Genomic DNA, 27,059 nt, shown 5'->3' on the forward strand with positions numbered 1-27,059 from the left:
CACCACTTGTGATGAGATATGAGAGCGATCCTCTTAAAGCCACATTTAAGGAAAAAAATTCAAACTTACGATCTGAAATACGATTAAGACATGATATCCTTTTGATCCCATGGAGCATTCATTCAACAGTCATTGAGGGATTATTTTCTTACTAATCAATCTTTTATTTTGTAGGGGCCTGTCTTTGGCTCAGTGAAGTAGGCTTGTGAATGGGACAAGCAAGCCCCCTTTAAATGTTTTGACCATATAGACTGTCATTGTTATGACCATTACTCATATAATTGAATCTGATTGTTTTTTTTTCAAGAATATTGCTTTCCATTTGAAAATGTGATTGAATTGCGCCCATAGAATATCAATGAAAAAAGGATGCATAAGAGGCTGCACAAGTCCTGAAAATGTCCATAGATCGTTCCCTTCAGTGCTTTGTGCCATCATGTTTTTTTTAGGCCTGCCTGCATCTCAAGATGTCAGAGTGAAGAGATGCTTTGTGGGAAGTCTACAGAGTGGGGAGGCTGCATGTTCATGCCTAGACAAAATGCAAAGCAGATCTTTAATATCTAACTTTAAGAAACTGCAACAATTTTTTATTAATGATGTCCTGAACCTACAAGTAAATAAAAGCACCAATTAAGGCATTTAAACAAAGTGGACTAGAGCCAGTATGGGTACATGGAGAGGGTGTTTACTTTTAAAAAGACCAATTGAAGCAGTAGGGTCACTAGTTGGGTATCTATGAAATAGTCCATTGCTAGAGAACAGTAGTTGTAGATAAGTAGCCTTTTCCTGTGCAGTATCTTTTATTAATTTATCCTCCACCGATGTGTCGAACACGCTACCTCCATTTTTGGAGTGTAATGCTGGTTATTCCGGCTTCAGGAAAGAAGACAGTTAAATCTCAGCCGTCAGAGACAAGATGTTGATTCTCTAGGACATTTAGTTTCTATAGCAGTGTTTTCAGCCTCCCTTGACAACAGACTCGGTTTCCATGGTGATGAATTTATAGAACATTCTTTCAATGGAGAACACTTGTTACAGGTAAGTCACCTTTTCACATTGTATCTATGCAATGGGACATCATCTTACTGTTATTGGGTGTGTTCTATACAGTCAACTTTGTGATGTGCAAAAACTGGGTGTCTTTAAACTTAGCTATTTCGTTGCATGTAGGCTTTGCATATCCGTTTGCCAGCCAGTAATCTGCAGGCATTGGTTGTGTTTGTAAATTGTGCCATTTTGTAATGAGAATACATTTCGGTGTCGCTTCAGTAAACTTTATTGTAACATGTGGGCTAAGCACCTCTTGTAAGTGGACTGAGTTGTGTTCTTCATGAAATAGGACTATTTCTGTAGTTGACATTGTATATACGCGAATCTTTTATTGTCCAATAATTAGACAAGTCTTGCAAATTAGCCAAGTTATAAAATGTAGGCATTGGCACATGTGTGTAATGGACATCTTCTATTGTGTAAGAATTGATGTGTATTTGTTAGAATATTGTGTAATGTGCATGCTGTTTTCATGTCTCAGAAACTGGCTATGATGTAATGTTTAGCTATTGGCATTGTCGTGGACCTTGACCGTCCTGTAACAAAGGCATTAGCTGTACCTCTAGAACATTTATTGTAATGTTTGGACATCGTGCATATTTCTCAAGTAAGCCTATTGTAATTAGTCGGCATTGGATATATTTTTATTCTAAATCTTTTAAGTTGCTTTGAACTGGGGTATGGTATGAAATATAGGCCTTTGGTAATGTCCCTTTAGTGAACGTCATCAAATGTCTAGCACTTTGGACCTGCCTCTATGTGTAGACCATTTTGTAATTGGGACTTTGCAGATGGTGCACATCTCTCTAAAATGAGCCATGGTGATCCTTGAAGGTATTTGGGAATACCAAGTAGCTATTTTATAATATGAAGACATAAGATATATCTCTATAGTAGAGCATCCCATACTATGTAGGGTTGCAGCGTGTCTTGAAAGTGAGACATTTGGTATATGTAGGCATTTAGCATGTCTTTTTTTGGACCACCTTCTAATGTTTCAATATATTTTTATGAGGGCCCCCATCTAATGTGTGGGTCAGGTGCATGTCTGTAGTGGGTCATTTCAAGTGTAGGTCTTGCGTATCTAAAGGGGTGGTCCTTTTGTACTGTTGAGACATGACGTCTCTATTAGAGGTTCATCTGATGGGTAGGCACTGAGTGTCTCGCTTAATGGGGTGTCATAACATCTTTAAGCATTTGGTTTGTATCTAAATATGAATGGTTGTTAATTTGTGGATACTAAGTGTGCATGTGAACACAGATGGTATCTCTAATAGTGTTGCACTTTAACCAACCATGGTAGCCGCCACAGTAGGTGTCTTTACTACAGGTGGACCTCACTCTGCATTTGTTTCGAAATTGGCCACTAGCAATTGCAACCTTGTCTGTTTTACCTGTGAGAAGGCATAGCTCTGAATGGACCTCTGGTAGGCATTTGCTTTCTTTCTGTATGTGACCAGATACAGTCTGGTCTTGCAGCCTGTGTGAAATTTGGGTATAGGCTCCAGTGGCAGTAATTCTGGAGGCTGTAGGCAGAGACATTTGGGGGTGTGCATTCTACAGGAAGCCCTTCTGTGTCAGGGATTCTGAGGGCAACACTATGCTGAAGTGGGAGAAAGGACTTGCTTTTAAAAGTGACCTACTCTAGCATGGGTTCAATGTGTTATGGGTTAATATGGTAAAGGAAGAGTCATGCTGAGAAAAGAACATTAGAGAGTAGCTATGCGGACATATGGGTATATATTGTACAGAGGGCACCGGTAAGGATAATGCTCTCTACATAGTGTTTTGATAGTATGTGATGAGAAGGGATTTGTTTTCCATGGTATGCCATGCAAATTGATTATCAACAATTTGGTTCATCCGACGCGCACACCCACTCCCCCGATTGGGGGTGAGTGCATGGTGTAAAATGGGGTGGGGGAATCCCCAATAACAAAAAAGAAAGGTTGAAATGTGGTGGACCAAATTGTAGACTATGATAGTCTAAATAACAACGTAGAACAGCTTTCTATGCAAAACGGGTTTCACATTGATTTCAGAAGTTATGGTTGTATGTTGTGTAAGAAGGGCATGTGATTCTATGTGGTTAAGAGGGAGCTGGTCAGACAGCCATTCAGAGGGTTATGCTTTTATATTTTGAGAAGGGGCATGCTGTCTACAGAGAGGTTGGACCTGCCATGACTCACCACTGTCTGCTACATTCTGTAGCCATTAACTCATCCTTCACCTGCTCTAGCAATATATCTTGCTCTTGCCTTCCTTTTTCTCTCCTGACCAGGTGACCTAGCCAGGGGAAGGACTAGATGCCTTTGTCCTCTCCACTCTTTTCTCGCTCCCCTTCTCTGTACCAGGTTGGATCTGGAAAGTTTCACCCTTTGCATGTAAGTCTTTTTGTGTGTGCTTGTACCTGTAGAGATGTTCATATCCTGGTGTTTCTTTCTGCACTCTTTCTAGACAGTTCATCTTTATCTCTCTTACTCATATCTGCTTATTTTGTATGTCTGTCTTTCAATATCTAGCTTTGTTGCTCTTATTCAGAACATCTTTTTTTTAAGGTCTTCCATTTCTTAGGCTCTCTATTTTATGTTCTCTATTTCTGACTACCGCCTCATTTCTTCCTTTTGTCTCACCATCTCTTCTGTATTTTCTGCCCTTTACCTGATTTTCAGATTGCTTTTCTTTCTCAGTTGAAAACCTCATGTATTTTCAGGCTACTTCTATCACAAGTAACTCTTCTCTTATGTATCCTTCCATAAAACCACTGATTTAGGAAGACTTGGGTCATGAAATATTAATCTCTCTCTCTCTCTATATATATATATATATATATATATATATATTTCTGAGGCTTGTGGAATCTGCTTAGATCACATGCTGTGCATAGGCCGACATCTAGTGGAAGCTGCGGAGTATTACAGTTTGTTTTTCGAAAATCGAAAAAGGGCATCGACACAGGGCGTGCCAGTAATACTATCCCTAGTGTGACGTCCACTGTACCCATGATCCCTCACGCGTCTAGGATCCCCAGATTGTTTTTTTCCGCCATTCTGGTCGGAAGCACTTCATCGGAGTTCCCTGGCTTTGCCATATTTACACTTAAAAATAATTCTAATTTGCCCCATTTTCTCACCCCTACGTCGACCAGCATCTCGACGCCGAACCGGGGAGGAGATCAACGTCGAAACCCGACGGATTGGGCCTTGAGGCTTCCGCCTCGGCTCGGGCCTGGGCCACTGGCCTCGGCCCTACAGTAGGGAGAGTGGGGGGTGGTACACTTCCACACTCGGTTAGAAACACCTTCTTACCTACACACACTTGCCCGCTGCCCACAGGCGCGTATGGAGGGTACGCCCTTTCAGTTTTGCCCCAAGTGTAATAAAAAATACCCTTGGGTAGATAAGCACGCTACGTGCAACCTTTGCCTGCCCAGAGACCACCCCGAGGCGGGTTGCAGGGCCTGTAGCAGGTTTAAGACAAAAACTCTTAAGGACCGCTCCACCAAGCGTTGGGCCCACCACGCCAAGCTAGCAGCTATGGAGGCGGAGGGTACCTTCAGCGACGGCAGCGACGCCGGACTTTCGGACGGCGAGGGCACCAAGGCGTCGAAAGACAGCCTAACGCACGTCCCCGGCCTCGGAAGGTCGTCCGTCCCGGCGACTATGGGGAAGTCCCCCGGCGACAAGAGCGTTACACATACACACGCTAAACACAAAAAACCCACCCGAGATTCGACGTCGTCGAAACCTCGGAAAGAGGCACAAAAGGAGCGGTCCGAAAGGACGTCCTCTGGGCGGTCCCGGTCGAGGTCGCCGCACGACGTCAGGCAAGCCTCCACACTTGCACATAGTGCCTCGCCCATTAACATCACGGAAGATCACTCGTCCGGAGACGAACACGGCTTCCATCCCCAGCCTGCACCCCAGGGAAAGGGTACATCACTTGGGAGTGAGGAGGGCCCAGTTTCGAAGCCTAGTTCGAAACACAGGGATTCCACCTCCGATCCTCGACGCCAGGCGTCGAAAGATAAGGGAAAGGGTAAACACACTTCCACCCACGGGGAAGGGGGTAAGCAACAAAAGAAACAACCCTTGCAATCCCCCACAACAATAGAACTGACTTCCCCGTCCAAGTCTTCTCAGGGACAGTCCATAGAGAGTTCCAGCAGGGTCACCCCAAGCTCAAAACTCTGGTCATGCGAGGACATTGACAGAGTAATGTCAAGGATGTCCTCCTTAGCAAATTTCTTCGAAAGACACCCTGACCAACTACTAGCTTTAAACCCTCAGGAATCTTCTCCCTCAGGTTCAAGGGACCCTATCCCTTCAAATAAAAGGCCCCGGGTCGAGACACCAGTAAAGGCTTCAGAACCCTTCGAGGTCCAACCCTATTCTTGCCTTTTCCCTACAGGCCAAGGAGACTCTTCCCTTATAGAGGGCCAGGATTTTGAAACACCAGAAGATCTCGCAGTGTCAGATTATTACGGGGAGGACGGAGACGAGGATGAGCCAGAAAATAGCCCAGATATTTTCAGAATGGACTCACCAGTCGAAAGGGAAGCCCCAGTGTCTGATTCCCCAATAGATAATCAGCCCCTCCTAAATGAACTGCTCTCTCGGGCAGCTAACCACTTCCACATAGACACACAAGGTGTCCAAGAAGAGAGGGACTTCGCGGAGGAACTAATAGGGGAAAGGAAGACAGTAGCCCAGACCATTCCCATCCTGAAATCTATTCAACGCAGAATAGCACCATCCCTTGTCAACCCAAACTTGACAAGACCTGTAAACCCGAGAGTAGAGAAGCTGTTTAAAGCAGCCCAGTCGGACCCTCTATATATTAGAGGCCAACTTAAGCCAGACTCTCTAGTCGTAACTAACACCCGCAAGAGAGCTGGAACCCCATTATCTTCCTCGGAGGCTCCCCCCGACAAAGAAAGTAAGAAACTCTATGGTTTTGGTAGAAAAGTAGCTTCCACGGCAGCCTACCAAACCAGAATCGCGAATTCCACCACACTGTTGGCCAGCTACAACTGCCATCAGTGGGAAGAAGTGGCAGCACTAATAGATTCCGCTCCCGAACCCCTTAAGAGCCAGCTATCTTGCATTTGTGCAGAGGGAAGAAACGTCTCAGGCTGCATTTTAAAAGCAACTTTAGACGCCGCAGACAATGCGGGTAGAATTATAGCAGAGGGGATTGTCATCAAAAGACATGCTTGGTTGAGGCAGTCGGGATTCAGAGCAGAAACACAAGCTGCACTCTTAGACAAACCAGTGGAAAGTGATCTCCTGTTTGGAAAGGCAGTCGAGGACGCACTAAAAAACGCTAAGGAGGAATTCGACACCCTCAAAGCCCTTGGCCAGTTAACTACAAAACCACCTAACCAAAGAGGGAACGGCAATTTTCGTCGCCCCCGCGGCCAAAATTCCAATAGAGGAAATAGCTATTCCCACACCCAGGGTACACAGTGGAACACCAACTCACAACAGTCTACCCAGGGGTATGGTAGGGCTAGTAGAAGAGGACGTGGTAGAGGCAGAGGCAGCCCCAGTAAAGGAGGCGGCACGCCTCCACCAAAGCAGTGACGCTCATTTCAGGGTCCCTTCCCATGCAACCCCAGTAGGGGGACGAATATCCAGCTTCACCCAGGCATGGGAAGGGATAACATCCGACAGATGGGTGCTGTCGACAGTATCCAAGGGGTACTGTATAGAACTACTGCAACGTCCCCGAAACCACCCTCCAAGACAAAAAGTCCACTCTTTAGAACATCAAAAGATCCTCCTCGAGGAAGTCTACAATCTGCTCCTAAAGGACGCGATAGAACTCGTCCCAGGACACCAGGTAAACAAGGGTATCTATTCAACTTACTTCCTTGTGCCAAAGAAAGATTTAACAATGCGCCCAGTATTGGACTTACGGCCTGCCAACAAGTATGTCAAGCCCCAAAAATTCCGTATGACCACGCTACAAGAGGTAATCCCACTCCTAAAAAAGGGGGATTACATGGCAACCTTGGATATGAAAGATGCCTATTTTCATATTTCTATGCTCCCGGCGCACAGAAAATACTTGCGCTTCAAGGTGGACAGTCGCCACTACCAATTCAAGGTACTGCCCTTCGGGATAGCTTCAGCACCAAGGGTATTCACCAAGGTACTGGCGGTGGCAGCTGCACACCTACGCAGGGAGGCAATCCCAGTGTACCCTTATCTAGACGACTGGCTCATAACGGGGGAAACCCCAGGAATCTGCAGATCAAACATTCAGAGGACTATCGTCCTCCTCCACGAATTAGGCTTCTCTATCAACGAGAAGAAGTCAAGTCTGGTGCCAAGCACCTCAAAACAGTTTCTAGGAGCTATCCTAGATACTCAGAGAGAATTGACCTTCCCTTCGGAAGAAAGAATTCGGAATATACTTCTGCAAATTCCGCATTATCAGTCAGGTCAACAGATAACAGTACGCAAAGCTATGCGGTTACTGGGCATGATGGCGTCATGCATTTACCTGGTCCCCCACGCGCGTCTGCGCATGCGTCCCATGCAGGAATGGTTGGCGAAACAGTGGTCTCAGGCAAGTGGTCAGTGGGGCGATCTAGTGGTCGTTTCGCCAACACTCGTACAGAGCCTACACTGGTGGACAAGAGAGAATATCGCAAAGGGGAAACCCTTTTACGATCCCGAAGTACAGGCAGTGGTTACTACAGATGCATGCCTGACTGGGTGGGGAGCTCACCATCTCCACCACACAGCTCAGGGTCTCTGGTCTCACTCAGTAGCCAAGAACCACATCAATCTGCTAGAGCTTCTGGCAGTATTCCGTGCGCTGCAGGCGTTCGAGCCCCATCTACTGAACTTGTCGGTGCAGATCAGGACGGACAGCACGACAGCCATGTTCTATCTGAACAAGCAAGGAGGGACTCGTTCGCCAAATCTGTCCAAGCTTGCCCAGAAAATATGGATATGGGCACTCAGACGGAACATCTTCCTGTCATCGCAACATGTTCCAGGGGAGCTCAATTCCCTAACGGATGCTCTAAGCAGAGACCCCCTCCCAGAAGAACACGAATGGGTCCTTCACAGAGACGTAGTAGAAGATCTCTTCTCTCAGTGGGGTTTCCCCACTATAGACCTATTCGCCACAAGCGAAAACAAACAATGCCCAGGATTTGCATCCAGGTTCCCCCAAACGGACTCCCAGGGGAATGCCCTGTGGATGAACTGGTCAGGGATGTTTGCGTACGCTTTTCCACCAACTCCTCTCATCAGGAAGGTGGTGTACAAGATGAACAAGGAATCAATGACGCTCATCCTAGTTGCTCCCATGTGGGCGAGACAACCATGGTTTCCACACCTACGCAGGATGGCGGTGTGCGAGCCCATCAGACTCCCAGCCTGGTACAACCTTCTGTCCCAGCAACAAGGTCAAACACTGCATCAGGAACCCAACTCTATGAACCTAGCAGCATGGCTCCTGAAGTCATAGAGTTTGGACATCTCAAATTACCACAGAGGTGTATGGACATTCTAAAAGAGTCCAGGAAACCAAATACAAGACACTGTTACTTTGACAAGTGGAAAAGATTCGTTATCTGGTGCCAGAATAAACAAATCAACCCGGTTGATTGCACTCCTTCCAACGTTGTAACATACATGCTCCACCTGCTGGATGCAGGGTTGGTTTTTAACTCTCTCAAAGTACACCTGGCAGCCCTCTCGGCTTACACCACATCCCATAACAGGGTCTCGTGGTGGAAAGTACCAGTGGTTAATGCCTTCATGGAAGGAGTAAAGAGACTTCACCCTCCTATTTCGAACCCACCGCCAGGATGGGACCTCAACGTGGTGCTAGCTAAGCTCATGGGGCCCCCCTTCGAACCCATGCATAAAAGTAGTCTCAAACACCTGACTTATAAAACGGCCTTCTTAGTAGCCATTACCTCCATAAGAAGGGTCAGTGAAATTCAGGCTCTGTCAGTGCAAGATCCTTTCTTTACTATCCACAAGGACAAACTGGTTTTACGCACACACCCTAGGTTCTCACCAAAATTCATATCCAAGTTCCATGTAAACCAGTCCATCGAGCTTCCGGCTTTCTTCCAAAACCCACAAAGCTCGGCTGAGGTGAAACTACACACCCTAGATGTGCGTAGGGCGGTCTTATACTATGTAAATAAAACCAGACCGCTAAGGAAAACAGATCAACTGTTTGTCTCCGTAGCTACAGGCAGAGAGGGGGATCGCGTCTCTAAGGGCGCTATCTCTAAGTGGATTATCAACTGTATACAGCTGTGTTACTCTCTTTCTAAAAAGACTCTGCCGTTTACACCAAGGGCCCACTCTACTAGAGGCATTGGGGCCACTCTGGCTTTCATTGCAAATGTTCCCCTCGACACCATTTGCAAAGCAGCTATTTGGAGCTCTATTCACACTTTTACTCAGCATTACTGCATTGACACTCATTCCAAGACAGATACACAAGTGGGACAAGCGGTTCTAAGACACCTGTTTGCTCATGACCCTTCTCACATCCCACCTCCTGCTTCTGGTACTGCTCGCTAATCTATGCACAGCATGTGATCTAAGCAGATTCCACAAGCCTCAGAAGGGATACATTACTCACCGTAATCGTATTTCTGATGCTTGTATCTGCTTAGATTCACATGCGACCCACCCTTCCTCCCCTCCGAGAGAAGGCGCATGGTTGCTTGTAGTCTTACCTTTCTGTCTATCTGCTTGGACTATCTGTACTCACGCTACTCCTCATGCTACCTCATGTCAGGAAAAACACAATCTGGGGATCCTAGACGCGTGAGGGATCATGGGTACAGTGGACGTCACACTAGGGATAGTATTACTGGCACGCCCTGTGTCGACGCCCTTTTTCGATTTTCGAAAAACAAACTGTAATACTCCGCAGCTTCCACTAGATGTCGGCCTATGCACAGCATGTGAATCTAAGCAGATACAAGCATCAGAAATACGATTACGGTGAGTAATGTATCCCATATATATATATATATATATATATATATATATATATATATATATATATATATATATATATATATATATATATATATATATATATATATACATATATATACACACACAGTTATGTTGGGTTTAAAAAGGCTGTATAAAACCCATTCACCTAAAATGTGAAAGTAGAAAATCCATTTGAGACAAGTCGCACATGCCACAGTGCCATCGCTGGAAATTCCTCTAGTTCAGAGCTACACCAGCAAGGGCATTGTGGTTATGCAAATGAGCCCAAAAGCAAGCATTTTGCTCCAGGAAATTGTCTTTATCTTACAGGACAATGCTACGCTTATCAACCCTAGGCCGACACTTGGCATGACTGGGCTGCCAGACACATACATACCTGATTTCTTCCTTATTAGGGATCATCAGTGCAGCACAGTCTTGACAACCCTTGTGATTGGGGCATGTTTATAAAACCCCAACAACGATATGGTCGACTTGAAAAAATATTCACCTGAAAATGTGAAAGTGGAAAAATCCATTTGAGCCAAATCACACATGCCACAACTCCACATAATAGCCATCGCAAATGGATTTTTCTACATATAATTGTACGCACATGTAGATTTGTAAACATTTTTTTCAGGGTTATTCTCCTGGTAAACACCCTCCTAGCAGTTCTCCCAACCTGACTTTAACGCTCTACTATTTGCATCTGAGTCCTCTGCAACTGCGCCCACTTAACCTTGTGCTCAAGTCTAATTTTTCCATCCACAGTCCTTAATCCCTATTTATTTCCGAACTAGAAACGTAATATATTTCTCCCAAATCTTTTCTTCTCACTAAAAACACAATTGAACATCGAATAATGAATCAATGTTGGTCTATCTTTTTTGTTTGTTTTTGTGACACTTTTTTGTGTATCTGTTACCAGAACATTCCTCTCCTCCCATTCGCATATGTCTCCCTTTTCCTCTTAAAATGTCTCCTCCAAATACTGCCCAACCACAGTCGCTTGCTGCCTCTTCTAGGCTGTATAGTCTGTATTATCGTTTCACTTTTTTCTTTGATCTATTTCTGGCTGCTTTTCTGCCATACTTGTGTAGAATAAAGATTAGTGGGCAAAGTCTGGAAAATAATGTGAAAAGAAATTAAAATTAAACATACAAATGGGAAATGTCTTGTTTAACTTCTAATAAGGCTGTCCATCTAGCATGCAGAGTACGGAGAATGCATTGCTGGTCAAACAAATATGGTTTTCCCTTCCCTCTGGGGACCTGTGTTCTCTCAAGCTTTCAACAAATGAGTTAGCCAGAAAAGTTGTCCTCTCTAAAGGAATACTTGGTTGCTTTTTAAGAACAGCATGTACAGCTAGCATACGAGGCATTCAAGTTGGAATTACAGCAGTGATCGCCTACATCTGTTAGGTTTTATTGCTTTACCTTCTCAGCACTTTTCAATACGTCATGAATGATGATAATGAATTGAAATGGTGCTCCCTAAAACACTGTGGTATTGTTATTTCTGCAACATCAATCTGTTTTATAGTCGCATGCTGTGCATTTGTCGGCACGTAGTGGTTTGTCCAAAAATATATGATTTTATTTATTAGAGGATTTAAAAAAATAGGCATCCCAGGTAACCAGTTATTTCCCAGGACTGCGATGTACCTCAAAGCTACTCCAAGTAGATGTCTTCTTCAGGGTGCTCTTTCTTCCATTTCCGATCGCAAACAAGTGGAGGATAGTGAACTTCAATAGGTCTCCGTAACCTTCATGGCTCACGTAACTCAGAGGTTCATCAGGCATTGAAAGCAAATGTGGCAAACATTTTTCAGGATCTGACATTTGGGTATATTGTAAAAGAAATGTAAATGTTTTTGCAAAATAGATGGTTATTGTGTTACCATAGTTTGACATGTGCAAACCAGCTAGTTCTTTCTCAGGTTTAACCTGTTAAACCTGAGTGGCTAACTGCTGGGTTCTGTGTGAATGCAGAGAATACATAACAGAGAATGCTTTTTCAGCAAAAACAATAACTGTGACAAAATATTGATTTCTGTATAAATAAAAATGTATAGGGTGTCCCTACCAACCCCCCCTTTTTTCTATGTGCTTAAACTAACCCTAACCCCAATCCCACCAATTGTATCTCCGCAGCCCACTCCCAATATCTATTTAAACAAAATGTTAAATGTTTTTCTGTTTTTTTTTCTGCTAAAAATCATTCTCTGTAATTATTTTCTCTATTATCAATGGATACCATTGCAGCTGTGATCCATTGATAAGCTAATCCGTGCCCATCACTGGATCACAATGCTTGCTGGAGGATCAAACCTGAACTTTTGAAAACTAGAAAGGAAAGCTTTTTGCTGGTTACGCAATGTACACTGTAGTCTGTAGCAGACTGCTTAGGTTGAGGAACCAGAAGCAAAAATGGCGATTCATTTTGACAGAGTACCCAGAACTAAAATCTCAAGGAGACTTCAAAATCCCTGATAACTTTAACATCCAAGGATACCACTGAGATTACCAAAAGGGAACCATTCTGTGGCGCTGCACATCCCATCTCAAAAGAATCTAATGCCTCTTCAGATAGAAAATTCCCCAATTAAATAAAAGGAAAACACTGCTAAAGAAAGTGTTTCCACTGAAAAAGAAACAATTGATACCATAACGCAAATCTATGGAATCGCCTTAAATCCATCAATATCTGCTGTTACAATATCAACAATACAAGGTGCAGGGCATAATTGATCCAGCTGGCATAGTGCTGAAATACCTTTCTCAGAATTACATGACGCCAAAAAACCAACAATTGTGGCATGACACTTGCTCCTCACACATTATTGGAGGATTTAAGTATTTGGGTGCATGCTGCAAACCATACTTTTGGGAAAAGATGACCTTTGAAGACTCTTAAAATCTAAATAAAAATGTGAAGGCTAGAACAATATCAAGGGACTAGAAATAACAACCACACTGTGAAGAACAAGAGAGATATAATCAAATGGACGTTTTGGTCTATAGAAAGTACAGTCTTCAATATGCTCTGCACAGCCAACCTGTGTTTTCGACCTCAGTCTTTATCTAGGCTTGAATCGACTACCACTACAGCCTTTCGAAATTCCTGCTTACCGGATTGCCGGGCTAACTAGAGTGTTCTGCAACTTTTTGTATAGTCTCCGATAGACGGTTGAGACTTATAGTATCCCTTGGAACCTAGATAAAGACTGAGAGGTCGAAACACATGTCAGCTGTGCTCAGTATATTAAACACTGTACTTTCTGTAGACCAAAAGCGGCTTTTTGATGATATCTTGCTTGTTTGTGCAGTGTGGTTGTGCTTACATGTAATGTACTGTTACTTAGGACTCTTAATGCAGAGGGTTCATTCTTACATGAACACCCGCAGCAGACTCAAGTATCTACATTCCTTAAAATAAGTTGGCCAGTGATCAGCTGATTCTAGTGTAAATGCCACAGCACATTTTTTCTAGCTAGAAATAACCACTTTCAGAACACTAATGTATATCGTTTAGGAAACTAAAAGTGGAACCATACTCTCAGCCTACCACTCCTGCACAGTAGGAAGTGTGAAGAGGAACACATGAAAGGTGAGCAGTAGACCGTTTGGTAGGAATACATTGTTGATTTTCTGGTTATCTCCTTTATCCTTCCCCCTTTAATCCTTAACCCATGGCTTAGAATATGTGGGTTCTGTTAGCGATCTGAAATTTCAACAATTCATAAACTCTACCACTAGGTTTATCTGTGCCAACATCTGAAAAATTCCACCTTTCGCTCCACTGGATCCTGTATCTCACCTCTTGTATGCCGCAGGCTAGGCTTCTGCTCCATCCTCCTCACGGGACTAGGTCTTTACTCCATTACCCCATTTGACAAGCTACTTCTGCTATGAGCACCATCTCTACTTCCTTTGATGCTTACTTACATCTACACTTCCTCGAGGCCAGTTGTCTATGGGCGATCAGTCCCACCTTATACCGAAGGATGGGAAACCATACATCCAAGAAAACTAGGCTTCAGGGAATAATTCCTTTGAAAGCACACAACTATCTGAGCATCATTGGGATCAATGATGCCCGTTTTCTTTTATCAGCACATCCAAAGCACAAAACAATCCTACTTTCGAGGTGGATGGCAAACGCAAACATTATCAATTCAAAGTATGGCCTTTCATGAGTGCTAACAAAAGTTGTAGTAGCATATCTGTGCAGAAATGTAGTACATGTGCTATATCTATACCTGGAAGAATGCGGATCCTTTTTCATGTGCCATTCCTGTGGTTCTGTCTTTTTTGCTTTCGTTAGCCCACAAGGGCCTGCAAGTGTGTACCATTAAAGGTTACCTGGCGGCGCTGTCCATATTTAAGCGCTCGTCTGAGGAGTATTCTTATTTTAAAATTCCTTTGATTTCTCAGTTTCTGAAAGGGCTCACTAATGTGTTCCCACCATCTCCTTTCCAGGTGCCCGGTTGGGATTTGAACCTGGTTCTAAAATTCCTAATGGGAGCTCCGTTTGAGCCTTTACAGTCTTGTCCTTTGAGAATGTTGACCTTGAAAACTGTATTTTTAGTTGCGGTCACTTCCGCTCGCCGAGTGAGTGAGTTGCAGGCTCTTTCCGTTAAGCCACCCTTCAGTGTTCCATAAGGACAGGGTTGTCATTAGGGTTCGTCCTTCTTTTCTTCCGAAAGTTGTGTCGGTATTTCATTTAAGCCAGAAGGTCATTCTTCCGGCGTTCTATCCTCCTCCGCATCCTGGTAAGGAAGAGGAGAGGCTCTATAGGTTGGATCCTAAGAGAGCTTTAAGTTTCTACATCTCACGCATGTCTCGAGTCAGAGTGGACAATCGGCTCTTTGTAGGATATGCTGGAAGGCGTTTGGGACAAGCTGTTACTAAACAGACTTTGTCTAGATGGATTATCTTGACAATTTCTGAATGTTACCGCTTGGCGGGTAAGGACCCTCCGGTAGGCTTACGGGCCCATTCTACTATGGGTGTGGCCGCCACTACTGCCCTGCAGAGGGATGTTCCCATTCGTAACATTTGTGAAGCAGCCATATGGGCCTCTGTCCATACTTTTGTAAAACACTACTCCCTGGATTCTATCCCTGGGCAAGATTTGGCCTTTGGCAAGGCGGTCCTCTATTCTGCAATTTAATTGGGCATTCGAAGAAAATTCTAAATTCTTTTCCCACCTCCTTACGTTGGCACTGCTTTGGGAGTCTGTCATAGATGTGGAATACGTCGGAAGAACCAATCCCTTCGAAGAACAAGTTACTTTCTTACCTGGTAACGTTCTTTCGATGGGATGTTCCGACGACGTGTTCCACAGCGTACCCTCCCAGCCTGCCCCTCTACAGAATTTCTTATGCGATTGCAGCTTCCGTTTCCGCAAGGCTTTCTGTAGTCATACTGGCAGAAGATTGGTGCCACATGTTCTGGGAAAAAACTGCAACTGAGGCTACGGGCGTCGTGCGTCCTAATTATAACATCCGGTGACGTCGGCTCGACGGAGGCCCTAGAGGACAGCGTATCGACGTCATCGACGCAGGACGCAGACGCTGAAAATTTTCCAAAGCAGTACAGCTGTGGTGATTACCTGTCATAGATGTGGAATACGTTGTTGGAACATCCCATCGAAAGAACGTTACCAGGTAAGAAGTAACATGTTCTTCTTTACTGTGAGATGACTATGCAAGCTATGCTGTATTTAATAAACGGCCCTACATGAAGATGAGGCTGCTGTCATCACTGCGTGCAATCTTAGAACATAATACCTTCCCATCTCACCCATAAGCAACCCACATGATTTTTACTGTACTAGAAGCTTGCATCAGAAGGCTTGTGGTAAGCAGAACAGCCCAACCCTCACATCTAATAGCTCATGGCATGTGGTTTGCAGACATTTTACTGTTAGGGTATGGTTTTCTTATAAATTAAATGAATAGAGAGCCCAGTGTGGATTACATGCTCAGAATGGTTTCATGCATGAATCTCTATCGGACCTATTTCATATATAAAATTCTGTGGTCAATCTAATGTTCCGAAAATGTTCTTTGATTTTATGCAGATCGCTGCTAAATCACATTGACCCCCTCCTCTGTCATACATAATTTTATTGACAGAATGCGGGTAATTTATTTTACTAACTGATATGAATTGTTTATATACTGAGTGAACCCTAGAGAAATACATTTTCAATAAACAGACTGGATAAGAACTATACCATCTCATCTGAGGCCATGCTGACTGACCCAAAGTAAATGTTTGCTGGGTTGCATGGTATATTGTTTGGGTGACGACCACTTTAGGTCATGGCCATCAAAATTCCAGCCACATCCTCTTGTTGGAGTCCCCTCTCGATTTTTCCATCCTAGCCTGACCACTCTGCCCCTCATTGCTGCACAATTTAAGAAAGGGGCCAATAAGTGTATTAATACCTGTTGTGCAGTGGGAAAGTGGGGTTGGGGGGGTTGGCTGAGTCCTCACTAGACCGCAAGCCCCACCCTCACTCTAGGCATGCTGCAGAGCAGTCCAATGCTGGCAGAGGCATATGGCCTACTATGCTTTTTTTTGGTTGTCTCCATGTCAGCTTTTTCACATCATCCAATCACCACCATAACCTTTTCTCCCATGACTCTACCCTTTACCCACTTAACACCTGGTGTGTCCACCCCTGCCCCACTTGACACTACTTCTATACACCCTTCCTCACCCCTCTAGCAACGTCCACCACTCCTCACCCCCTCTAGAAAAACCCACTATTCCTCACCACTCTCTAGCAACACCCACCATTCCTCACCCCTCTCTAGCAACACCCACCTTCCTCACCAAGAAACACCTTCCCCACCCTGCTCTAGTAACACCCACCGTTCCTCAGTCCTCTCTAGAAAGACACACCTTCCTCACCTATCTCTAGCATCACCCACCTTCCTCGCCCTTCATCACTCCACCGTACTTCACTGTTCTATACCATGCCCTTCTCTATTCCCACCCACCCCACTATTTCCTTCCGTGCCCTACCATACACTACCCAACCCCTGCATATCACCGTCAACCCAAACGCTCTTGCTCAGTTCTGCCTCACCGGACTCATCCTAACTCATCCCCACACTACCCCTCTTTCCCTACTTCTACCAATGCAATTCCCTGCCCCTGCTTTTCTCCAACAGTCCACCTTCCCTAGCTCACTTCTGCCTACTCTCACTAATCCTTGCTCATCCATGTCTACCATGGTCACCCCTTCCTACTACCTCCCACCTTAACTCTCTCTCCTGCATTCCACCTTATCTTACCTTAAAATTTGAAAACAGTGTGTGCTGACATGGCACTTTAGTAACATACATAGGGACAATACTTCTGTAGACTACAATTCAGAGGCGTCGTTCTACTATGTCTATCGCTAATGTTTTTTTTCTGCAAGCACTAATTGGTTTGCCTGCTTGGAGTTACTAGCCAAGTAGAGTGCAAGTATTTACTGCATTCTTACTTGTTAGTGTCATAAATGTTGTGATGGTCTGGTTTGGAGTGTAGAATAATGGGGACAGAATGTTTGGGTTTGAAAGGGGAGTTGGAAGAGAGTGGCTCTGGGACGGTGTGAGCTGGGAAAGGCTGGTGCTGGGGTTGGCAATGAGTAATACTTGAGAGCAAACTTTAGTAATAAACCACTTACCACTCCTACTGGTTGTGTGGCGTGGCAAGTTTCTTGATAGACCCCCGGTGTTGTCATCCAGCAACATCTCTATGTTGGCGCCTCTAGCGTGGACGTGGGCCATGTGATCCGTGGACTCCAGTAGGACACAGCGATGGACAGCTGTCGTTTCCTGTGCCTGTGCCCCACCAAGGATATTGAAGTGGCGAATGTCGGAGGAAGACCTCCGTATCACCCATCATTAAAGGAAAGGGGTCTACAATGTGATGTAACGTGCACCCTCATGCGTTGTCAAGGAAACGCTTCAGTGGCTGTATCTCTCCTCGGGACTGTGCTGTGGCAGGACACCCACAGCCTGCTGCTTCATTAGGATGGCTTGGTGGTTGGACCGTGTGTTTTCTGTGGTGAAGGGATGCACAAACGTAATATCCACTGCGGCAGCTGCTGCAAATAAAGTACTGAGGAAGGCTCAAGGAACTTTTGAAACCGTGTGATCACACCTTGTGTTATGATGGCTATGCCTGGTGTGCCTGGCCCTCCTGTTTTTATGGCGTCACCCAACCCTGTAAAGATAAAATGGGTCCAATGTAAAAAGGGATTCCTGCATTGCCTGAGGCCAGCCTGCGGGAATACCTTTGCCACTGACAGGATAGTGTCTTTATTAATGCACTTTCTAGGACATGAAGGGCACCACATTTTTCAGACTTTACCTGATTTGAATGGGTCTGCAGATTCTGTTTTGATCAATGAGCTGGATGTAGCTTTGGTCAAATTAGATGCTCTCTTCAACCCCAAAACTAGCACAATATTGGAACGATATAACTTTGGGTACGGGGCGCAATTTAGCCCTTAATTGTACGTTTGGTAATGCCTTTGTTGGGCATATCCAAATCAATTCATGATCCATTGTAATAATAATGGGATCAGGGATGAACTTTGGCTCAAGGACGATCTGAGTTTGGATGAGGTGATTGAAATATCGAAGAGAATGGAGCACTCCATGGCATGTGTGGTTAAATGAGTGAAGTCAGAGAGCATTGACTTGAACCCAGAAGTGCTTAAAGTTTCCTCTGAGGGGAAGGCTAAAAGGAAACCAAAGCAGAACTCTGTACGAAAATGGGAAATTATGTGATGGGGCGGGGGGCGGCTCCCCTGGGGGTCAGAGGGGAGAGGACCAATTGTGTTTCTGTTGTGCCAGTAATATGCACTTCGAGGGGATTGGGTCCTCCGACGTATTCCATATCTATGACATGTAATCACCACAGCTGTGCTGCTTCGGAAACTTTTTTCGGCGTCTGCGTCCTGCGTCGATGACGTCGATGCACTGTCGTCGAGGGCCTCCTCCGACGTCATCCGATGTGATAAGTAGGAAGCACGACGCCCGTAGCCTCAGTTCCGTTTTTTCTGCGAACGTGTTGCTTCGTGAATCTCGGTTAACGCCTTGACTCTTTGGAGTTCTGTTCTTCTCGGTTCTTCGAACCTGTTCGTTTTGTGAAAATCCTTCGTGTGAAGATGTCTTCTACTTCGTCTTCGACCCCGCGTCCGGATTTCAAGAAGTGCGGGGAGTGTGGGTCCAAGATGTCGGTGACGGACTCGCACGACGCCTGCCTCTGGTGCCTCGGGGAGGCCCACGACACGGATGACTGTATCGACTGCCAGTCGCTCACGTCCAAAGCCTTACGCGAACGTAAGAAGTTGTCGGTAGGTCGGGGTGTCCAAGCCCAGGAAGTCGAAGTCTGCGGGGCTTTCGACGGATGATTCGAGGGGTGAATCTCCGCGTCATCGTCGGAAGTCTCGTGGGTCTCCTTCTAGGAGTCGGTCTCGCCACTCAGCCTCTTCGAGGCATTCTCGGAAGCGCCGACACCGGTCGTCTTCCAGGTCCTCTTCGGAGGACTCTGCCCGGCACGTCGCTTACCCCACCAGCCGTGCGACGCCAGAGGTATGGGCTTCCTTCGGGAAGAAAATGCTGGCGATTCTTGAGTCGCAGGGTACTAAGCCGTCCGCGCCCCCGAGTGGGGTCGGTCGTGAGAGGTCGAGAGACACCGCTCGCAAGAGTGGTCGGCACGAGTCACGGGAGAGGTCCCGTTCAGACAAGGAGACTCGTTCTCGACGTACCCGTTCCAGGTCCCGGTCCTCGATGCGTTCGAGACCGCATGCACCTGTGAGGTCTTCGAGGAAGGCATCGACGTCTGAGGCGTCGAGGGCGTCGACAGGCTTTCTCGAGGCTCCGGCTCCGAGGAAGTTGTCGAAGCCGTCGACGCTCAGGTCGTTGAGGGACACGCTCGGGGCTCCGGCTTCGAGGGCTGTGTCGACGCCGCCGATGCTGGAGGCGCTGCATCTGACGTTGACGCTGATTTCCTCGACGCCGATCCTCTCGGCGCCGATGCCGATTCGTTCGATGCCATCGACGCCTTTCGTGTCGGAGGTACCCCGTGGCACGGGAGAACCCCCTAGGAAGGCTCTGGTTATGAGCAAGCACTCTCGGGTGCCTTCTTTTCGCCACCTGGACTATATTTCAGAGGCGGATGAGGATTCTGATGGCCTGGTTCCTAGTCAGGTTCCAGATGAAATTGTCTCGGGCCATAGTCAGTTTGACGATTTGAGACAGTCACTGCATGATGCCAGTGGACTGGACACCTCTCCGGAGGTGGAGTTTTGTAGGCCTGAGCCTGGCTCTCATGCCGATTCCTCTTACCGGCGCCTTATGGCTAGGGTTTCTGAGTACTTGGGATGGTCTGCTCCCCCAGGGGAGTTTGTGCAGGATGATCTGACGGACATTCTTGATGTTGGTCCCCCAACTGATCCAGTACTGCCGTTCCATATGGCTTTACAGAGAAGGGTGGCGGTGGCTTGGACTGCTCCGGAGAGTCTCCCGGCGGTGGGCAGATCCTTGTGGCGAAAATACCGTCCAGCCAGTAGCGACCCCTGCTACTTGACCAGGCACCCCACTCTGGAGAGTTTGGTGGTGCAGGCGGCCACGGCCCCGGCAAAGCAGGCGTCGTACCCTACCATCCCTCCTGATAGGGACGACAAACGTTTTGATGGCTGGGCGAAGAAAGTGTTTTCTTCTGGTGGTATGGCGCTTCAGGCGGCCAACTCCATTTGTGCCTTGTCTCGTTTCACACACACTCTGTGGAACTGTGTTGCATTAGCGGCTGAACATATTCCCGAAGGGGACGAACGGGATGGTTTCCTTGCTATGGTCCAGGATGCTAAGGATGCCATGTGTGAGTCCGTTCAGTCGGGTTTGGACTTAGCTGAATGCGTCAGTAGGTCCATGGCGGCGAGCACCGTAATACGCAGGTTTGCCTGGTTGCGGAAGTCGGGGTTTGCTCCTGATGTGCAGTCCCGGCTCCTCAACATGCCCTTTGATGGTGAACACCTTTTTGGCAGCAAGGCTGACGAGAGCCTTGAGAGGTTGCAGACCTCAAAAGCTGCAGCAAAGTCGTTGGGCGCTGCAGTTCGCCAACCTCCGCCTTTTCGTCCTAGGGGACAGCAGTGGAGGGTTGTTTCCTTTCGCTATTACTCCTTCAGTAAAGCGAGAGGAGCTGGCAGTCAAAGAGGCCAACGCAGGGGTACCAGAGGTGGACGACAGGGTACCCGTGGTGCCAAGGTCGCTCGGGCAGTTGCCTCTTTGCCCTCAGGTAACGCCGCAGCCGCTCCCATTCAGTCATGAGGCCATGTCCCATGGTTCGCCGGTTGGGGGAAGGCTGGCGCAGCATCTTGTAGAGTGGCAAGCCATTACTTCAGATGTGTGGGTTCTGGAGATCATAACCCACAGCTACTGTCTTCCCTTTCGGCACAAGCCTCGCGACAATCCACCGGGGAACCTCTCTTTGCAGAGTCCGGATCCGCTCCTTGCGCAGGAACTTCAAGCCCTGCTGGAGTAAGGCGCCATAGAACTGGTGCCTGTAGCGGAGAGGAACAAGGGATGGTATTCCCCTTATTTTTTGGTTTCGAAGAAAGACGGGGGATTGAGACCCATCATGGACTTGCGCGGTTTGAACAAACTCCTCAGGAAGGACAAGTTCAAGATGGTTACTCTCTCTCAAGTCCTCTAGGCCCTTCAGCTTCAGGACTGGTTGGTGTCACTCGACCTCAAGGATGCTTACTTCCATGTGCCGATCCATCCCAAGCACAAGAAGTACCTGAGGTTCGCGGTTGGCGACTCGCACTTTCAATTTCGGGTCCTGCCGTTCGGATTGACCTCCGCCCCGAGGGTTTTCACCAAGCTCATGGTGGTGGTGGCAGCGCATCTCAGGCAAGGGGGGATTCATGTCTACCACTACCTGGACGATTGGTTGATCAGGGGAGCTCTCCCGAGCAAGTCCTGGATCATCTGTCCGTCACCTGCCACTCCCTTCACAGGCTGGGCTTCTCCCTCAATTTAAAGAAGTCCCATTTGACGCCAACACAGCGGCTCCAGTACATCGGAGCAGTGCTCGACACTTCCCTGGGGCAGTGTTTTCCTCCCCAGGTGAGGGCTCTTCACATTCAGCAGATGGTGCACAAGTTTCAGCATGCCCAGACGCTCCCAGCGTTCGAGTTCTTGAGGTTGCTCGGCCTCATGGCATCCTGCATTCTTCTGGTGCCAGAGGCTCGCCTGCGGATGAGATCTTTGCAGTGGGCGCTCAAGACGCAATGGTCGCAGTCCTCCGGCAGGATGTCGGACCCGGTTCAGGTGCCGCCCTCGGTCGCCCGGGACCTTCTGTGGTGGGCCGTCGAAGGCAACTTGATGAAGGGGGCTCCATTTTGGCTTCCCTGGCCGGAGGTGACGATCGTGACGGATGCATCCCTCACGGGTTGGGGAGCTCATGCCAACGGGCTGACAGTCAGCGGTCGTTGGTCTCCGTCGGAGTCCAGACTCCATATCAATCTGTTGGAGCTGAGGGCCGTCAGGCTAGCCCCGAAGGCTTTTCTGCCGACTGTGCGAGGAAAGAGTGTCCTGATCCTGACGGACAACACAGTGGCCATGCACTACCTCAACAAAAAGGGGGGGGCAGGGTCACTTCCTCTGTGCAGGGAGGCAATGCAGCTCGAGTTCTGGGCCATCCAGCAGGAAGTTTCGATCTCGGCAGTTCATCTGGCCGGAGACGAAAAAGTGACGGCGGACGCTCTGAGCAGGCAGAGCACGATCTCTCATGAGTGGGAGTTGTCTCAGGAGATTCTCCTGGAGATCTTCGCCCTTTGGGGGACCCCTCAAGTGGATCTCTTCACCTCCAGTGTCAACCGGAAGTGCGAAAGGTGTTGCTCGCGGGAAGGTGGTGGAGTGGTCATTCCCGCTGCTGTACGTGTTTTCTCCAGTCCCCGTCATCCCGCAAGTGCTGCGGAGGTTACGGAAGTTCGGTTCCCGGATGATCCTCATTGCTCCGGCGTGGGCTCGGAGGACGTGGTACCCGGACCTTCTCGACTTGTCCATCTGCCCTCCGCGTCGTCTTCCCTACCGAGACGATCTGCTCTCACGGGAGGGGGGTCAGGTTCTCCATCCAGAGGTCAGATCCCTCAACCTTCACGCTTGGCTTCTGAAAGGTTGAGGTATAGGGATTGGGACCTCCCTGAAGACGTGATGGAGGTGTTGCTTTCGGCCCGAAGGCCAGCAACAAAGTCTCTGTACCGTTGCCGTTGGCGTAAATTCTGCGACTGGTGCAGAGTTCGGAATGTGGATCCTTTTGCATGTGACATCCCCATGGTTCTGTCCTTTTTACTTTCTTTGGCCCACAGGGGCTTGCAAGTGGGTACCATTAAAGGTAACCTGGCGGCGCTGTCCATCTTTAAGCGCTCGTCTGAAGAGTGTTCTTACTTTAAAATCCCTTTAATTTCACAGTTTCTGAAAGGGCTCACTAATGTGTTCCCTCCGTCACCTTTCCTGGTGCCCGGTTGGGATTTAAACCTTGTTCTTAAGTTTCTTATGGGTGCTCCGTTTGAGCCTTTACATTCTTGCCCTTTGAGGCTGTTAACTCTGAAAACTGTGTTTTTAGTTGCGGTTACTTCCGCTCGCAGAGTGAGTGAGTTACAGGCACTTTCAGTTAAGCCACCCTTCACTGTATTTCACAAGGACAGGGTTGTCCTTCGAGTTCGTCCTTCTTTTCTTCCGAAGGTAGTGACGGAATTTCATTTGGCCCAGAAGGTTGTTCTTCCGGCATTCTATCCTCCTCCGCATCCTGGTAAGGAAGAGGAGAGGCTCCATAGGCTTGATCCTAGGAGAGCTTTAAGCTTTTATGTTTCACGCATGTCCCGGGTCAGAGTGGACGATCAATTCTTTATTGGTTACGCTGGAAAGCGTTTGGGGCAAGCTGTAACGAAACAGTCTTTGTCTCGCTGGATTATTTTGGCCGTCTCGGAGTGCTACCGCTTGGCGGGTAAGGACCCACCGGCTGGCTTGCGGGCCCATTCTACCAGGGGTATGGCTGCGTCTACTGCCCTGCAGAGGGGTGTTCCTATTCGCAACATCTGTGATGCAGCCACCTGGGCTTCAGTACATGCATTTGTACGTCACTATTCCCTCGATTCCATCCGAGCACAGGATCTGGCCTTTGGCAAGGCGGTCCTTTGCTCTGCTATTTGATTGGCTATTCTAAATTTTGATTCTAAATTCTTTCCCTCCTCCTTGCTCTGGTACTGCGTTGGGAGTCTGTCATAGATATGGAATACGTCGGAGGACCCAATCCCCTCGAAGAACAAGTTACTTTCTTACCTGGTAACGTTCTTTCGATGGGATGGTCCGACGACGTATTCCATATCGCTCCCGCCCTGCCTTCCCCGCTGCAGAATTTCTTTTGCGATTGCAGCTTACGTTCCGCAAGGCTTTGTGTCTGACTGGCAGTTGACTAGTGTCACACGTTCTGGGGGAAAAAACTACAACTGAGGCTACGGGCTTCGTGCATCCTACTTATCACATCGGATGACGTCGGACGTCGGAGGAGGCCCTCGACGACGGCGCATCGGCGTCATCGACGCAGGACGCAGACGCCGAAAAAAGTTTCCGAAGCAGCACAGCTGTGGTGATTAAATGTCATAGATATGGAATACGTCGTCGGACCATCCCATCGAAAGAACGTTACCAGGTAAGAAAGTAACTTGTTCTTTGCGGCATCCCCTTCTTGTCCTGGGAGGAAGGTAATTTTCTCTGAAGTGGGGTCATTCCCCAATCTGCTGTAAACATTTCTTGATGGGGCCCAAGAAGGTGTTTTATGTTTGAGGATGGACAGTTCTAATCAGAGGAGGAAGATGAAGTGCATGTTGACATGATAACTGTGAACATAGTGCATCGAGAACAAGTTGAGGAAGATTGTGAAAGTCTGATGGCCCCCGATATGTGTGAATGGCAGGGTGATAGATATATTGGCTGATTCAGGGGCCAAGATTTCCTTGATGTCTAGGCAAGTGTATTAACGTGATGTTGGTGGAGTTGTGAGCGACTTGTAACTTCCTCACATAAGTCGAGGTGGGTACAATGTAGACAAGAAAGAGTTGTTAGGATATTTCCAGGCCAATCTGGCGTTCAATGGAAGGTGAGCAATAGGGAAAGGTTTATGTCACAAAAAAGGAACGATGTGCCTCGGATGGCTTAAGCAGAAGTAGGGGATTAGACTTGATCCCAATATGGAGGACCAGTGTCTGTGGGCGGGAGAAAGTCTGTGAGTGGTATGGAAAGGTGTTTACCAATGCCAAAAATAAAGTGGGATTGAAGTGAAATATCAAATTATTCTTAAGAATAGTAGTGTACTGGTGGCAGCAAAGTTGCGTTCTGTGCCTTTAGTGCTTAGAGAAAATGTGAGGGTGGAACTTGAGAAGCTGGTAGCTTGGGAGTGATTGAAAGGGTGTGCAATGGATATTCCTGTTGGGGGTGGTGAAGAAGCCTTCTGGTGAGCTTCATCTGTGTGTTGACCTTTGGGAATTTAAAAAGTGCGTGATGGTGGAAAGACATCCCCTCCCAAACATGACAGAAATGCTAGCTGTGATAGGTAAGTTGTAGATATCGACATTCTCTGTCTTCCAGAAGGTCATGAACAAGTTATTTAAGGGCACGAAAGGAGTACATTGCTTTCAAGGTGATGTATTGGTATGTGGAGAGATGCTAGAGGAACATGATAGGGTGTAGAACCATATGCTCAAGATTTTGGTGGAGAGAGAAGTAATATTGAGAGAGAAGTGTGTGTTCAGAAGGGAGTGTGTGGAATATTTGGCGCACAAGGTTTCGGCGCTGGTGGTTAAGCCCAAGAGCGATATAGTGGATGCGATTCAGAAAGTGGAGGTTCCCAAGATTAAGAGTGAGTTATGGTAATATCTGGGGACAATAGAATTTTACTAGAAATGTGTTCGTAATCCCGTCGCCAAGGTGGATTTTGCATGGAATGAATAGTGTGAAAGGGAATTCTCGTCAATAAAGGAGGAAATTGACTTGGTGAAAGCTTTGTCAATTTAATACAAAAAGGAATTCTATTATTGTGGATTCAATTGAGAGATTTAGGGCCAGGGTTATTACAGGTAGATGGAAGATGTACTGAGCACATAATTGCACATGCCTCTAGGGTCCTGCTGGGTCCTGAGAGAACTTACTTGGTTTTCGAGAAGGAGGTGTTGGCCTACCATTGGGCTGTGGAAACATTTTGGAACTTTGTGTGGGGAGCAGTGTTTGTAATACAGACCAACCATAAGCCCCCTATTTTTAATCAAAGGGGCTGAAGAGTTTCTAGGCGAGTAGCAAGTTGGGTGACTAGGATGCAAGGGCAGAAGTTCAAGATGAAAGTGGTACCTGGTCCATAAAATGTGCTAGCCAATAATTTGACGAGATTAGGTGGTCAAGAAGAGGAAGGTGCGGAGGGGAAGATGGAGATGGTTTACGTTACGCATGAAGGTATCCCCAGGAAGGTGGAATGGATGGCGGCCATGAGGGCTGAAGAGACAATAAGTGTTATGCGCTATGTGTAGTCAGAGTGGCTGGATAAAAGGAGGATTACCGGTAAGGAATGACCTGTTTGGGAAGTCAGAGTTGAGTTGTGTGTGAGGTCGTATCGTTGTTGTGCAATCTTTGCGAGAGAAGCTCATTACGATAGCACATAAGGGGCATATAGGCATATTGAGAATCAAAGTGGTTTTTAAGGGAGAATATTAGTGGCCAGGATTTGACTGGGAAATTGAAAAAAGGTTGGGCGAATGTGAGGAGTGCAGGAGAACTGTAAAGGGTGAGCTGGCTCGTGCCCAACCTATGATTTACGCTGAAACTGCCCAGGAAAGTGTGGGAGGATCTTGCTATGGACCCTATTGGGTCCTGTGGAAATGGGAAGTGGTTATGGCAAGTTTATTTTGGTGCTGGTCGACTTGATGTTGAGATTAACTGAATATAAA

The 27,059-nt window shown here is 47.0% G+C and overlaps 1 protein-coding gene across 3 annotated transcripts in view; it reads left to right on the forward strand.

Annotated features, from left to right (window-relative positions):
• The window catches only part of CERS5 (ceramide synthase 5), a 952,246-nt gene that overhangs the window by 868,177 nt on the left and 57,010 nt on the right, over positions 1-27,059 (forward strand). The window contains exon 10 of one of the 3 annotated variants that reach the window (XM_069653465.1): positions 3,405-3,434. The exons of 1 other annotated variant lie outside the window; for it this stretch is intronic. In XM_069653465.1, coding sequence (XP_069509566.1) covers positions 3,405-3,434 — 30 coding nt within the window. Of the gene's footprint in view, positions 1-3,331; positions 3,435-27,059 lie in introns of those variants that run through there. One more of the 3 variants, XM_069653464.1, reaches the window with a different exon arrangement.

This window comes from Ambystoma mexicanum, chromosome 3q (genome assembly GCF_040938575.1).
Source record: "Ambystoma mexicanum isolate Mex_15411 chromosome 3q, UKY_AmexF1_1, whole genome shotgun sequence".
Classification (NCBI taxonomy): Eukaryota; Metazoa; Chordata; class Amphibia; order Caudata; family Ambystomatidae; genus Ambystoma; species Ambystoma mexicanum.